The following is a 15,677-nucleotide window of genomic DNA, read 5'->3' as shown; positions in this document are numbered from 1 at the left end:
ATGAAAGTCGTAATTATGAGAGAAAGTCCAAATTATTAAATAAAAAGTCAGAATTGAGATCCCCCCACTCCCCCTTTTTTTAAATAGTTTTTTTCCCTTTAACTGTAAGAAATGTTTCCATACCAAAACAGCTGCTATGATGAAGTAAAAAAGGCACAGCTCACTCTCAATAAGGCATGAATATGTTCAAAAGTGTCTTTATTCCACCATGAAATGTTATCACTGTGTGACGATATGATTTCCATCAGCTCTCCTGCATGCAGGGGTCAGCTTTGCAATAGACACTGCATCATTCACTCAACTATTAGATTCTGTTCAATATACACAAATAATAATACATTTTCCAAAAATAACATTTCTCGGAAAAAGGTGATTTCCCCTTTAAAACTATTTCTCTAAAACACCAGTTCATTGATGTATTGATGTACACACAATGTTTGTAATGTACTGTAGATAACAGTTAATAGATCACATCTACCTTAACGCCTTTCAGGCAGGCCTCAGCAGTTCATGCATTGCTCAAAGGCCACATACCGTTCCACCGAGTGAAACAAGTGAGCCCTAATGCTACGTTGAGATGAACTCTTACAGCATTTCAGTTGCTGCACGCTTCTTAACAATTCCATTCTATAGCACTGAATGACAATGGCACTGTTTCCAGCAGTTTGAAGCAGACAACTGATTCTTATTCTTGACGGCGCAGCCAGGACGCCCCTCATTTGAGTCCCACTCTGAGCATCCCGCTCAGACAGCAGCTGTGGCCGTTGTCAGCTTGAGGGCATCTGACAGGTTGCGTTGTCTGACTCTAGGGTTGGTTATGGTGGTCAAATTGGACTCAGGCACCCATCCACGGTGCCGGTCAGACAGTCTGGTCCCCTCTACCCAATCTGGAAGAAAAAATAATCCAACATTAAGTAACTGATTAACTATTCTCTAACAATGCAGGTTCAGGAAAGCTCTACAATCATTGAAACATAACATGGTCGAATTGCACTTTCTGCAGGGGAATGATGGAAATAATAGTGTAGGGGACTTACGGTCGCTGCTTTGTTGGTGCACTAGAAGGACATCAGCTTTGTCTAGCGACAGCTCGTCGGGCTGCTGGGCAACAAAAGCTTTGATACACTGCATCTGTGGAAAATCTGCAAGGACAAAAGAGAAGGTACATATTACAAACTATGTAATGCAGGAAATGTATGTATTCCCAAAAAACGAGCGCACAGCAGTTTACTCAATATAAGGCAGTTATGAATAGTAGTCACTGACAGGTGTAGTGTCATTCAACTCTATGAATCTTGTACTGTGGGATGTTTAGCTAAAAGTAGTGTGCATGCTTTTAACGTTACATTTCTCATTCAAATGTAGAAACGTGTAAAGGAACTTTATGGTGCGTTTTACAAGCCTTCTGAGCCACCATGGACATTAGCAGGGCCCCGCCACTAGATCTCTAAAATGGAATGCAGCCATTTTTTTTTTCATTTACTTTCATGTGACAGTGAACCTTTGGGTGAGGACGCAAAATGATGATGGATTTAGAATAGCCACGAGAGGTCATTAACAATAAATAGATAAAATGTTTTTAAAATTCGTTTTTTGTTTTGAAAATACAATAAAATGTGTTGAAAGATAAACAAGTTTACGCAAACTGTTATGTGCATGTGGATAGATTATTAATTTGCATTGCTTTGCCTTCAGGTGGGGTCTCAGATTTCCCAAATTGGGCTGTGTCATTCTTAAGTCTGGGAATGCCTGATGTAAGGAATGAGTGGGCTAGGCAGGGATTTCAGGCAGCTTATGACCTACAACTTTTTACAAAATCTTTACCTTGTGCAGCAGAAAAATCGATTTCAGGATGTGGCCGGGAAAGAGCGGATATCCAACGTAGCTTATCACTCCTGATGGGAGAAAAAGCAAAGATGTTTGTATATTTTGCTTCAAGTGACGCAACAGCCGACAAAGACATTCCCCTGCCATTGACTTAGTCTCTTACTGTGTGTCAGTCCGTAGCAGCAGGGCTTTGTGTGACATGTGCAACCGGAACAGGTTCTTTTGGAGGGAGTGAAGTTTGACACGGCAGTTCTCTGCACGCAGCTCTGATACGGGAGAGTGGTCAATTACGGTGAACCTTCCTCCCCTGGAAACAGCACAAAAGGGAAATGAGACGACGGAAGGAAAGACTGTGATAAGCTTGATTGTAAAGATATGAAGGTAAACAGGATGAAGGAAACGGTAATGAGAGAGATGCCAGCTAGGGATGATTTATTCTAACATTACAGAACATGTTTGTGGACTCACTCTTTTTGTAGTGAAAGTAGCAAGTAGTCATTGAATAGGTGCATATAAATATTTCTCTCTGTTTCCTTTAGAGAGAAATCCATCAGTTCAGTGACCGGCCCTTCTCGCACCAGCCTCCGAGACTGACTGATCAGAGGAAGAGTCTGTAAAATAGACAGACAAAAAGACAATCATGTCAGCACTTTATTTAATTTTTGTTCATGATAGAAACAGTTTGACAAAATTATCTTAACTCAAAGTCGACTAATTAACTTTTTCTGGTGATTTAAACCATATTTCATGGTGAAAGATTGTATAGATTAAAGCACCAGACACGTTACATTCCTGTCATGACGATGTGATCAGTTGATTACTTACCCTGCATTCAAAGTCCACCTTAGCACTGAGCGACACCAGGGACTCGATGCTTTTCATCTGAGTGATGCTGTCGTTACTCTCTTGAATCAGCTAATGGAGGGAGAAATTAAACAAAAGACAGGTTAGTCACCATGAAGACATCCAGGATATTTTTTAAGCAGTATTATTATGTTACAATTCTGCTTTATTGTACAGTGAAAGGTGGATGTTGCTGTACCTTCTCCAGAAGCTTTAAAGCTTTGATGGCCTGAGTCGCCTCGGCAGTACCAGGAGTAGTTCTCTTCACAATGTTCTGGACAGAAACAGTGTGTGCGTGTTAGAGTGAGATACAAGGTGCAGGATCGAACATATTGTGAGCCACCAGCCTTACACACACACACACACACACCAACACACACCTGGACCAGCAGCTTAATTCTTGTGATCCTTTGGAAAGGAAGGACAAGGAAGGAACGAAGAGGAAGCCTCTGACAAACAGTATTCCTCTCTAATTTCTCCACAACCCTCTTGAAGCCTTGATTCTCATTCCTGAAAGAAAAAGAGAAAGTGCAATTGAAGTTTTCATGAACCAGAGGTCATTTCGCTGCCTGAAATCTGAGAAGAAAGACAGAAACACAGATGGCTTGACAGAATGTCTTACATTAGTCTCTGGTAGGTGGCGTCCTGGTAGGACTGGTTGGTGAGGTAGGGCACATAAACCATTTTGAAGCGCTGACAGTGCCGAGCGATGATATCACACACAGTAAAGTCCATAATGTCTGATTCCACCTGCTCCTCCAGTTTTGATAAAAAACTAAAAAAAAAAAAAATAACAACAAGGCTTTTAGGTTCATTTCCCCACATGTTTGCAACACAATCACTTCTTGTATGTTCCACGTCAGATCTAAAAGACGAAATTTAACTTGATTAAAACACCTAAACGTGAACGTAGACTTTGTATTCACAACTTGCTCTAAGTAATGTGTAACATGTCTGACCTGTGACTGATGGCACGAACATCTGCCAGCCGGGAAAACAGCCAGTTCCTGTCCTGTGTGGTCAACAGCGCCCCCAGCTGTTTGGACTTGACAAAGTGTTCAACAACAATGTCCAAACTCCGGCAGTAGGATGCCTCTGAGGTTACCACCTCAAATCTTATCTACAAGGAAAAAAAGAGAAACACATGATAAATAAATGCAAAAGACACTGGACACGAGCAAAAGCTAGACAGTAAATTATTGCTCATCAGCACTCAGTTGTTGACTCTCTATAAACCTGGGCATTTTGACAAGGATGTGACTAATTGAGGAGGATGGTTTCGCAATCAGTAGAAGTAGTCCAGCTCAGACACATGCCTGTTTACAAGGAAACACCTACAGTACCAGAGAAATGCAACATGTTTAAGCAATCACGCTGCCTGCCTATAAAATGTGGATCACTGGTCGGGTTATTCTGAGATGTGGCAAGTCAGAAGATTTCTTGTGTTTTTATGGTTTGATGTGTGAGGCAATAACGGTGACTAGCTGATTCATGTAAGCCATTTCCCAGAAGTCAATCCTGATGTAAAATGACACTCAAAACAGTTCAACGGTAAATAAGCACGAGGAGCCACATCAGTAAACCATTAAAGTTTTTTGGAAGAAGTTAACATGAAAACTATTCAGTTCGTAAACATCAGATATGTTACGCAGAAGGAAAAGTGAAAGATAATGCATGTCATGCCAATAACTTTCCAGAGAATGAAGCACAAACCTCACTGTTTCTATAATATTTTAATATCATGTTTCACTGAGGTGTGAATGTTGTGCCAGCAACTTTCCAAAGAAGTGTGAATCCATGTTTTGAGTAAGATTAGGAATTCTGATAAAAGCTCACTCTCTCAGTGTTTCATTCACTGGAAAGTTCCCAGCATTTATTAAGGAACTGTTCATTCCTGTCTCAGAAAAATTCAGGGGGATCAGAAAGTGAAGTCTTTTCTACCACCAAATGGTGACTAGACGTTCATATGTGCAGCATTACCTCCTGTAGTCGCCTCTGGTCCTCTGTGAGCTCCTCCAGCTCTGCGCTGTTCCTGACTCCAGGCAGCTCCCTCCACAGCGTGGACGACTGTGTGAGAGAGAGGGACAGACGTGGGGAGGTAGGCCTGCCTTCACATTTGGGGGGCTCAGGGAGAGGCAAGCTTTTGACACTGGTGAGTGAGGCTGTGTGGGACAACGAGTGGGGGTGCCGGACAGGAGGTAAGGGAGGAAGGGGTCTGCGGGCAGGAGGAGGCGAAGGAGCAGGGGATGGGGTGGAGTCCTCGCACACGGAGACGACATCGGAGCGAGCCTGGCGCAGGATCTCAAAGTTCTGGGCGGCCTCGCTGTACTGCTGGTAGAGCTGGGCAGCATCTGGGAGAAAGAGAGGAAGTAAGACAGACAGAGGAGAAGAGAGAGCAACAGAAAAGAAGGTTGAAAAATACAGGAAGCAAAGGAAAGAAGTGTTAGCCAAGAGGACTTGTTTGCATTTGACATTCCTTTTACACATACTTGTCGGAATGCAAAGTCGAAGTGGCAGCTGTTTTTCCCTCGAGTTAGGAGATATGAATACTTGCAGAAACCTGTCTGTGGCTTGCACAGACACACATATACACAGCAACAACTCACACACCCTCCTGCACCATTTCTCGCAAAATCCATGTGAATCATAGATCAAGCTTCGCTGCCATTTTAGGTTGTTTAGTTTATAATTTTTGAATGGTGTGAGCCAACAGTAAACTGTACAGATTCCCTTTGTGTATTTCATTTAAGCTCTGAGCCAGCATTTGCTGAGGAAGAGGTAAACAGTTAGTGGGTCTGGATTAACACAGAGATTAATCACGCACGCTGAAAGGAAATGTTCAACCGCGTCAGGCCTTTCCCCGACCACGGCCAAAAAAGATATGATCTGAAGATGCGTCACTGTGCTGCCCACACAGCCTTTTTCCAACTATCAATCTTATGATTCAATCTGAACAAAACTGGCAGTGATAAATAAAAAAAATAGTTATGCTGTAAAATAAATCATATGCAACAACATTTAAAAAAAAAATAAAATGAATTGGTATTAATGAATTGGTTTTGTGCTTAAAGATTTCATTCAGTACTTTTATGTTGATGACCTGAATGACGCAATAACAAGGTTAAAACACAGCGAGGTCACTACAGTTGAAACTGTGTCAAGTTTGTCAAATTTGTCTACAGAACAAGCACGATGATGCATTGGTGAATATGTGTATTCAGACTGGGATGTCTACATGATCAATTACCTTCACAAAGTGTTGTGTTTGTATTATAATAGCTCATCTGAACCTCTTAAATCTTGCCTGACAAATTCCTGCATATTCTAATAAGAAAAAAACAACTAAAACTAATACTGGAATAATTAAAAACTAAACTAAAATTATTTATGAACTATAAAACCAAACTAAAACAAGCAAACCCACTGAATTGAAAACCAAAATTAAAAAACGAAACAAAAACTAATGAAGTTTAGTATTAAAACTGTAATACAACTGAATCAGAGATACTCACTGAAAAATCTTGAGTTCCTTTTTCGTCTGTCGATAGTTTCTAAAACATTCCTATAGTGCAAAAAAAGAGACAAAACATACATTAATGACTGTACAGACTGTAACTGTCTGAAATGTATTTTTAGTGTGTAACAATTACACTGAATATACAGAATCAGGGCTGTGCTGCCATTCAAAATATCCATGTCCTGACATTACAAAACTAAATATCTTCATCCTACACACAAAAAATTATTTTCCTAAAACACAATATGTATTTCAATTACATAAATTACATATACAATTTCCATGTAAGTCAAACACATGAACATCATAAATGACACTACGTATTTATACATTTAAGCTGACAAAGTTGTTTCATTTATTCACATCAACACAACCTGATAGAAATACTTTGCATTCAATGACATACTTTACACAGAACTAATGTAATTGCAGTACATAAAGTCAAAGTTTGAGGGAAAATATTTTTGTTGAGCGTACAAAGTGTTAAACCATAACAGCTTTTAAGATTAGGGACATGCAGTCAAACATCCTGACCACTGCTGTATGTCAACATGTGGTATTGCTTCACCATCAAATGTATCATGTTGTGTGCGATTGTTTCACTCACCTCAGCTCGACTTCTCCCCAGCTTTTGCTCCGATCGTCTTCATCATCTGGAATAAAAAAGTATCCGTTCGTCGAAATGTTATACAACAGCATCAGGGCACCTTGTTCTGATTCACTACAGTGGACTTTTGAATGAATAAAGAAACGAACTACAAAAAATATCTATTAAATAACACAAATAAATAGGTAATAAATAAAATAAATAATGTTAGTTCAATTAAAAATCCTGCATCGCAGAAAGGATCAGTGTGTTTCCAAAACTCGTGTTTCTCTTGCTATGTCTCAAAGCAGGATCAACCCGAGCCTTTTAGCTCATGCTTCTTGCCCCCCCTCCCAGTCTCCACCTCTGCTCCTCCCCGCCCACTACCTGTAACCACAACACAGTGACGCAGTTTCCAGTGTATGGCAAAATGCTGCGTTCAGAAACTGCACCTATTAGGTCTACTGCCAGATGTCCGCCTTTGATTTTGGGTTCATGTGTTTGACGTGACAACAGAATGATGTAAGAAACTGTCAGACAGAAAACAAGACAGAGGAAACGAGTGGGAGATAGTCTGTGATTAAAATTGTCTGTGTGTAAAATCAACAGTTGACTTCATTTAAAGGGGGCCTCCCACGTGGGGCCTGGAATAGGTCAACCTGATTAGATGATTAAAAAAAATCGAGAGACAGAAATTACAGGTGAAAGCCAAAGGAGAGGTAATCATGTGGCTTTCTCAAGGCTGATTTTGAGCAGCATCTCCATTACTCTTTACCTGTTGTAGAGAATATTCTGGTCCTGCGATCCCTTCCAACACCTTCCGCTTCTTCCACTTCTACATGCACTCCATTTCTTCTTTCAGTTGTTTTACGGATTCCCCTTCTTCGTATACGGGCCTCAGGACCCAAATCTCGGAAACTGCAGGTGCTCGTCAGAGTCCCCGCTTTTACTTTACTTTCTTCCGCCACCTCTCCCTCTCTGCTTTCCACCTCAGTTCCCTCTCCCTCCTTCATCTCTCCCACCTCCTCTGCAGCACCCCTCTCCTCAGGTTCCTCTCCCTGCCTCTCTTCTTCACTTTCAACCATTCTGTCTTCCACCTCCTGGCCCTCACCCTCTCCGGAGGCAGACTCGGTCTCATAATTAAGAATGGGGCAGCTGTGTGGCTTGTACAGCGTGTTGCTCACAGATAAATACATCTCCACCTCCTTCTCTCTCCTCTCTCGCTCTTCTTTTTCCCTTTCTGATAATTCGACCTGATCACTAATTTTCACCTCTATATCTGCCTCTTCTAACTGAAGGAGACCAGAGGGCTCAGTCTCTTTGTCCATACTCTGATCCTCCTTCCCTTCTGTGTCTAACAGTGTGTCAGCGTGAGTGTGTGTTGGTGTGTCACCATGCATAGCTGAGAACTGGTCAGCATGCATGTCGGCTTGGCTCTGCCCCATACCTCTCAGTCCCTCTTCCTCCAGCGGCTCCTCCTCCTCCAGCTCTGGATCTGAGTGCTGTTCATCCGTTGTCAACTTAATAACGGGCGTCCCTCCAGGCTCTTGTGCAACCTCCTCTTGTTGTTCTTCGTACTCCTTTGCTGTCTGGTTGACCCCTTGGTCTCCTTGTACATTTGGTTCATCCACAGTCTGATCCTCAGAACGTCCAAGGATCTCCCGCACCACATTTTTGGCCCATTTTAGGTGGGGGGCTTGGGAATGTCGCTTGGGCTCATCGGACAAGCTCCACGCCCCGCTCAGTCGGATCCGAATGGCCTCCACCTCCTCTGGGCTCATTGCGCCAGTGTTGAGTCCATCCAAGATTGGTTGAATTTGTTCAAAATTCACTTTAGAAAAGACATCAGCGTAGGGGTTAGTCGGGAGTGAATCTGAAGGTTGCCCCCTCTCTCTTTCCACATCTTCATTATTTTTCTCTCTCCACGCTGTGAGGAGTTTTTCAGTCTGTGAGTCTCTGTTTATCGGCCCTATTTCGGCATATGGGTGCTCCTTTTTAGGCCTCATCCTGATATCCTCCTCAGTTGCTCTTTCCTCTCTTGGCATGCTACACTCACTCCTGCTCTCTATGTCCTGGTTGTTGATGATCGGGTATTCATCATCTCTACTCCGTGTCGGATGCAGGTCATCCTGAGGTTGCAGTGTGGCGTCATCATTTTCTAAGTTTGGGTTGTCTCTTTCCACTCCCGTCGTCCGTTCATCTTGTGACGGTGACTTCTTTGACCGGGGCAACGTTTGCCCAATCACACAGAAGACGTACTTTGGATTTTTTTCCCTCCCCTGTTCGTCATCCTCAACCACCTCCTCCTTTCCCTTTGTCCATTCCTCTTCCCTCTCCTCGTCTGCCTCCCGCCACTTGACATTGACATCATGTGCAACTTCCAAAAACTCCTGACAGTCCGTAAACTCCTCCTCTTCATCCTCCTCTCTTTCGTCCTCCTCATCTCCGCCGCTAGACACGGTTACAAAGCCGTCCTCTCCTGACAGCATTATGTCCCTGTCTTGCTTCCACCCTGTCTCACTTCCTCCTTCGCTCTCGGAGCGGACCCAGTAATCGCTCCCACCCTCTTCCTCTCTGTCACTCTCCTCTGTGTTATCTGTCACGTTCTCTCCCTCTGCATCCCTCCGCTGGCTTCCCTCTATCCCTCGATCGCTGTCAGACAGATGTTCCTTCCCTCCTTTATCTACTTCTCTCCAGGCTTCACCCACCTCCTCTCCATCCACCCTCACGCCCTCTGACTCCCTCTCTATGTCTCCCCTGCACTCACTTCTCCCTCCATGCCTTCCTCTGTACCTCTCATTTGGTTCCTCTCTTACTCTCCTCCCCTCCCTTCCCCACTCAGCCTGTGCCTCCTTATTCCTCTCTGCTTCTCTCCTCCTCTCATTGCCCCTCGTTTGTCTCTCTCTGTCTACAAACTCTTCTTTACTATTCCTGCCCCTCTGTGGCTCTAACCACATCCTCCTCTGCTCTGGCACGCCACCTCTCGTGTCTCCTCTGTCTCTTTCTTGTCTCTCACCTCGTTTTTTCTCCCTGTGACTTCTTTCAGCAGCTCTCTGTTCTTCTACATCTCTGTCACTTTCGGTGGTGCTCCACTCTCCGCTGCTCTGGGCTCGCGGCGGCACCCTAGGAGCCGTCTCGCCCTGGGGTCGGCTGCCCCTGCCTGTTGAATCATCCCACCTAGGATCTCTCTCCTTGCTTCTCTTCTGCTTGTACTCTCTGTTTCTGTCATCCTCTCTCCTGTCATCCTTCACGTCTCTCATATTTTCCCTCCACCTTTCCTCCTCCCTGTACCTCTCCCGATCATTCTCCACTCCCCTCCTCCTGGATCGATCTGCTTCTCTTTCTCTATCCTTGTCTCTGTATCTCTGCTTGTCCTCTTCCCTGTATCCTCGCCTATCTTGATCTCTCTCCCTCTCTGTTTTGCCCCCGTTGTCACCCTCACTTCTGCTGTGTTGATATGTCAACTCCTCCCTCTCTCTGTCCTTCGCTCTCTCCTTCTTCAGCTCTCTCTCGTCACTGTCTCCTTCACTCCTGGTGTCCCTCTTTCCCCTCTCCTTCCTGTCTGAGTGGATCTCTCTGTCTCTTCTCCTTTGCGCAGAATGCACCCTGGCCTCCCTCTCCCCCATGTTAGGCCTCAGTTTTTCTCTCTGTCTATCCGCATCCCTCTCTCTTCTGTTCCATGAATCAACCACTTCTCTTCTGTCTTGAAAGCCAACATCATGCTCCTGATATCTTTCCCTCTGTCGTGATTTCTCTTCCTCTGCAGGTCTTCTTTTCCCCTCTTCCTTTGCCCTGCCTCGGATCTCATCTCTCTCCCTCTCTCTGTAACACTCTCTCTGTCGAGCCCTCTCTCTGTCATCGGTCTCTGCTCTTCTCTGCCTCCTCACTTCGTCCATCTCAGCGGAGCCAGTCATTCTTCTGTCGCCATATGGGCTGCTTTTTCTTATTCTAGGAAATGTGTCGCCTTTCTTCATGCCCCTCTCCACCTCCCTCTCAGCCAGCTTCTCTAGATTCGACACCAGCCTCCCGTTTCTGCTCCTGTCATCTTCTTGCCTCCTCTCTCTCACCCTCAAATCTCGTTCTCCCTCTCTAGGCCGCGGCAGAGTACCTCTGTCCCTTTCGTAATATCTTTCCCGTGGGTCCATATCTTTGTATCTCGCCTTGTCCCTCATTTTCTCAGTTTCTCTTTCTCTTCTCCGGTCTTCCTCCCGCTTGGCGTCTCTCTCTCGCTCCGACTGGGCAGTCATTGCTGGCCGTGGACTTGGATCCCGGGAGATTCTTCCACCTGGCTGAAGTTTGCGGTCAGATGTGTTTATGTTAGATGTGTCGAAGATGGTGCAGCTGGGCCTTTTGGTCCCCATTGTATCATAATTTGGAGAACCTAAAAGACAGTAACACCCCACATAATTAGTTTAGAAAACAAACATTAAAGGTGCACTACGTAGTTTTGGGGAAGAAATTTTAACCAAATTTTCATTTCTAAACAAACTAAATAAACAAACTCTCTTTGTTTTAATGCCTGAATAAACAAACTGACCTTAAAGGACAACATAATTTCATATTGTTTTACATGATATGTGGCAGACCCTGCCACATTTCTAGCTTCAAACAGTGTACTGGGGACCTTTTGTTTTTCCTCTGAGAACAGCTTGTTTATTCAGTTATGGAAAAAATAAATATTTCTGAGATTGTACAATCACCTAATTAACATTGTAAATGTTAAAATTCTGAGTTTGAATTTCCTTTCCAAAAATACATAGTGCCCCTTTAAAAGTTAAGCAACAGGTCAAAGAGGAGGCCGTGCAAACTTTTACATATTAAGTTAATGTCACACAGTAGAGTATAAAACTATATGTCACTCATGTTACTGCTACTTTTGAGAAAGCATAAAAACTGCATCCATTTAGCTTTCCAGGCTTTTTCTGTTATTTTATTTTGTCAAACACAAAATTGTACTTGTACATTGAAGCTAAAAAGAGTGTGACACTTTAATCCAGTCTGGTTGTATAATAACTTTACAGTAGAAAGGTAAGATACAGGCTTCAGAAAAGGTGACACCCTCTTACTGTTAACTAAGAATGCAGCACAGACCTGCAAAGTACCACATACCAAAAGACACTTTCAGAAAGCGAGCCCTGTGACACATAGGCAAGGCATGTAACATGTAAACCACAACTAGGCTAGATCCAAATCTGTGTCCAAACTAGAAGCCATTTACACAAGTGTTTATCTGAAAATCATTTACAAATAAATAAATAGCAGAGTAACTCACCTGAATGTAGTTTCCTGGGGAGATCAGTGGTCTCCCCCTCCGGTGCAGCTCAGCTCAAAAGCATGGGATTGCACAACACACAAGAATTCATTCACTGTTTTCACATTGTCTAAGTGACACAACAAATGTCCTCCTTTTCTTCAGATAAATCAAACGTTATCTACTTTTCTCACTACTTCAACTCTGGTGAAAAACTTAATGTTTACGCCTGAGCTCTCCTTGCTTTTCCCTCTTGCTGCCTCTCTTCTGTCTCTCCCCACCTCCCCTCCTTCCTCAAATTCCCAAACAAGTCTCAACAGATTGACACTTATCTTTCCCCTCCTCCTTTCTCTCTGTCTTGTCCTCTCAGACGCTGTTGCTGAACAGGAAGATCTCCAATAAATCAACCTGAAGTCTGCCCACTACTTCAGTCCTTTTCCCTTCCCAGTACTACCGACGTGATCGCCTATGTGGACCCCCTCTGGTAAAAGAAAGTACATAACTCTCTCCTCTCTCCTGCCCCATTTCTTCTCTCGTGAAACACAGGAAGTACACCTCCTTGGTGTCTCTGTCTTGGAGCAGCGATTGGTTGATATGGAATAGGCCGGGTGTGTCTGCACAACACACACAGCCAGGTAAGGTAAAGGCTGTGATAGCACAAGGGAGAGTTGGGGGAGGGGAGACAGAGAGCGAAGGTTTAGAGCACACACAGGCTTTGGGAGAGCTCACTGAGGCCTATAAAAACTCCCCTACATTCCCCTGAGAGGTAATAAAGAGGGAAAGAAAAGTGGTAACACAAACTCTTTCTTATGATTAAACAAAAAAAAAAACAAGATTAAGCAATCACAGATCAGGAAACCAAGGGAGGCGCATAACAGGGCTGACTAGTGACTAATTTGTGTTACAATGACTGTTTTATTGTGGTGATTGAGAGCCGAAGTGACCTGAGATGAAAGGTCTGTCTCGTTAACGTTACCAAATAAAGGCCTAACTCAAGCCTGTCACATTTACTTGCTACCTTGTTTTGTTGCACTACATCCTCATTTTAAGGGGCTCTATGTAATAGTATGTCGCAATTTACATGTATTTATCACTTTTTTATATATATTGTATGAATGCCTTAATGTGATTGTAATTTTTTTGGCTATATAAATAAAACTGACTTGACTACAGCCAGCAGTTGGTTAGCTTAGCTTAGCATTTAGGCCAGAAGCAGGAGGAAACAGCTTGCCTGCTTCTAACCCAAATTCACAAAATCTGCCAGGTAACCACCATTGTTGCAGTTCCCCAGAACACAAAACCTGAAGGTCAGGGGTTGCAGGTTGGGAAACTAACAAAGCACTGCACAAAACACAAGAGGGTCCAAACAACAAGGGTCCCTTGGTGTCTAAAAGGTGGCAGTGGGAATAAAATGGCTAAAAAAAATAAATCTCAAACACACTCAACCCAGATTTTCACCCAAACAGAAAATGCAGAGAGCCAACTGATGGTGTTGCCTCCCTGAAAACACACAAGTCTCAGAGCTGACTGATTGCAGCCAGCTGAGGGAGAACATCACAGGTGCACCCAATAGCTTCTGATTACATGTGACCTAGATCTTGAGAAATACCTGTTAGTATTAGGATCTTGAGTAACCTCTGACCTGTCCACAACACATTTACTTGCTCCCTTGTTTTGTTGCACTACATTAACACTACTCTGTTGTACCTCACCTTAATACCACTTAGCTAATTACTAACATTTACACACGCTCTCATTCAGATTTGTTCTTGACGGCCTTTAAAATTTCACAACTTTACATCTAAAACTGACAGTTTATTTGTTACACCTAGGTTTAAGTAAAGGAGTCTATTAAAACATCCCTGCAATAAATCCTACCTTCACGAGGGTTTTTTGTTCAGGTGTTAAAGGAAAAAGGAAAATGCAGTCATTACCTACTCAACCCCATGCTGATGGCATGTCAGGTTAAGTTTTGTAGTCTATAAAACATTCCTGGAGCTTCACAGTTTAAGAATTCTCCTAAACAACTGAAGTAGATGGAGGCTTGTTTTAAAAGGAAAAAAGGACATAAAATGGCTCCATGCAGCTCATCTGGCATTATCCAAGTCTCCAGAAGCCCTCAGATCCCACACTGATTTGAAAAGATGTTGTTAAAACTCTTTTTAAGCCGATTCTTCACTGTAGCTGCTAAGCTAAAAGCGTTAAAATGTACACCGTCTTAAGTGGGTGGAAACAACATCTTTTCAAATTCAAATTAGGATCTCAGGGCTTCTGGAGACTTGGTTTACTGTGGACGAGCTGTAGCATTTTATGTTTTTTTGCAGTTGTTTTTGTACATTTTGTTGAGAAATGTTTTGTGGACTACAAAACATCACCCGACTTTCAATCAGCATGAGGGTGAGTAGATAATGACTGAATTTCAATTTTTCAGCAAACCTTTGCTTTAAAGCTCCTTTTGGTAAGATAGTAATACTGACACTGGGTTTCCCAACTCTTCAAATGCTGACGCTTTCGGATTGTAGGTCGGTCGGGTCAGTCGCCATCCGAAAGCATGGCATATCCTCATTTACAATGGTGTCAAGCTGATAAACAAAACAGTATTTTATCCTCTCATTTACATCCATAAAGGCATCAGTCTTAGCCAGGTATACCTAATAAAATGGCAACTGAGTGTACATGGCTGATCCTCATTTTAAGGGGCTCTATGTAACAATGTGTCGCAAATTACATGTATTTATCACTTTTTTATATATTGTATTAATGCCTTAATGTGATTGTGATTATTGGCTATATAAATAAAACTGACTTGACTTGACTACAGCCAGCAGTTGGTTAGCTTAGTTTAGCATTTAGGCTGGAAGCAGGAGAAAAAGCTTGCCTGCTTCTAACGCAAATTCACAAAATCTGCCAGGTAATCACCAAACAAACTAAACTCTCTTCCCATGGATTTTTAGACTGTTGACTGTTGTATAAGCCAGTTCTCCCTGAGATAAATTAGAGAAAACAGTGCCTAAATTCACTGAGCAAACACAAATGCTGCTGAAGAATGTTCATCACCTTTAATCCTATCATTTCAAACAGTTCTTTTAGTTTACAAACTGAATTGTGATTAGAAGAAAGGGGAAAGGCAAATATACCTATCAAACTTTAAACAGGTTAAAGGTTGTCTTGTATTCAAATTCTTGATGATAAGTTGAAGGAATGAGGATAACAAATTTGGTGTAGCCAATGCAATTGAAAAATGCTGCTGCATTTGAAGCAGTATACTGGATACCAGAGCAGGTGTTTCACACAGTCAAATACGCACATAAGATCATTATTTTAACAACAGGGCTTTCGTTTAAGAATGGTAGTATATATCTCTACTGCATCACCATCATTTGACAGAAATTTCAGTTACAAAATACACGCAGTTGTCACCATTACCAGGTAATTTGAAACACAAAAATCCAACAAATGCAGTCTAACACAACAGCCCTGAAATAAATCCTGCCACCATGAACATTAGATTGCTTTTGTTTTTGTGAGAAAGTGTCTTAGAGAGGTGTTGAATCAACTTTATGGTCATTTTGGGAGCTTTAGTTTAGTTTGGTCTCATTAGAGGGAAATTAAATCACAGCTATGTAAAGTCAAGGATTAAACAAAGTCTGAGA

General features: G+C 42.7%; 1 protein-coding gene across 2 annotated transcripts; it reads right to left on the bottom strand.

Moving 5' to 3' along the window:
- Window positions 1–181: 181 nt before the first annotated feature.
- arhgef5 (Rho guanine nucleotide exchange factor (GEF) 5) lies at window positions 182–12,726 on the bottom strand. Of its 2 annotated transcripts, none has more exons than XM_084356931.1 (15): window positions 12,046–12,726; window positions 7,549–11,154; window positions 6,795–6,840; window positions 6,183–6,232; window positions 4,651–5,021; window positions 3,630–3,790; window positions 3,293–3,445; window positions 3,051–3,180; window positions 2,870–2,944; window positions 2,653–2,742; window positions 2,296–2,438; window positions 1,991–2,134; window positions 1,825–1,895; window positions 1,038–1,142; window positions 182–887 (listed from the first exon to the last, which is right to left on the bottom strand). In XM_084356931.1, the coding sequence occupies exons 2-15, from the start codon at window positions 11,132–11,134 to the stop codon at window positions 745–747; spliced, it is 5,268 nt and encodes a 1,755-aa protein (XP_084213057.1). In that variant the 5' UTR covers window positions 11,135–11,154; window positions 12,046–12,726; the 3' UTR covers window positions 182–744. The 2 variants fall into 2 exon arrangements, with proteins under 2 accessions (XP_084213057.1, XP_084213058.1); XM_084356932.1 differs by having other exon boundaries at window positions 8,221–11,154.
- Window positions 12,727–15,677: the final 2,951 nt, after the last annotated feature.

This window comes from Pagrus pagrus (genome assembly GCF_965226575.1).
Source record: "Pagrus pagrus genome assembly, chromosome: 7".
In the NCBI taxonomy this organism is placed as follows: Eukaryota; Metazoa; Chordata; class Actinopteri; order Spariformes; family Sparidae; genus Pagrus; species Pagrus pagrus.
The sequence above is the reverse complement of the archived record's forward strand: the minus strand, read 5'-3'. Positions and strand labels throughout refer to the sequence as shown.

Coding starts and splice junctions, on each gene's coding strand:
- arhgef5 (XM_084356931.1), bottom strand. CDS start 11,134: ATGGGGACCAAAAGGCCCAGCTGCACCATCTTCGACACATCTAACATA. Junction 3,181..3,292: donor GCCACCTACCAGAGACTAAT/GTAAGACATTCT, acceptor TTTTTCTTTCAG/GAATGAGAATCAAGGCTTCA. Junction 2,945..3,050: donor GAATTAAGCTGCTGGTCCAG/GTGTGTGTTGGT, acceptor GTTTCTGTCCAG/AACATTGTGAAGAGAACTAC.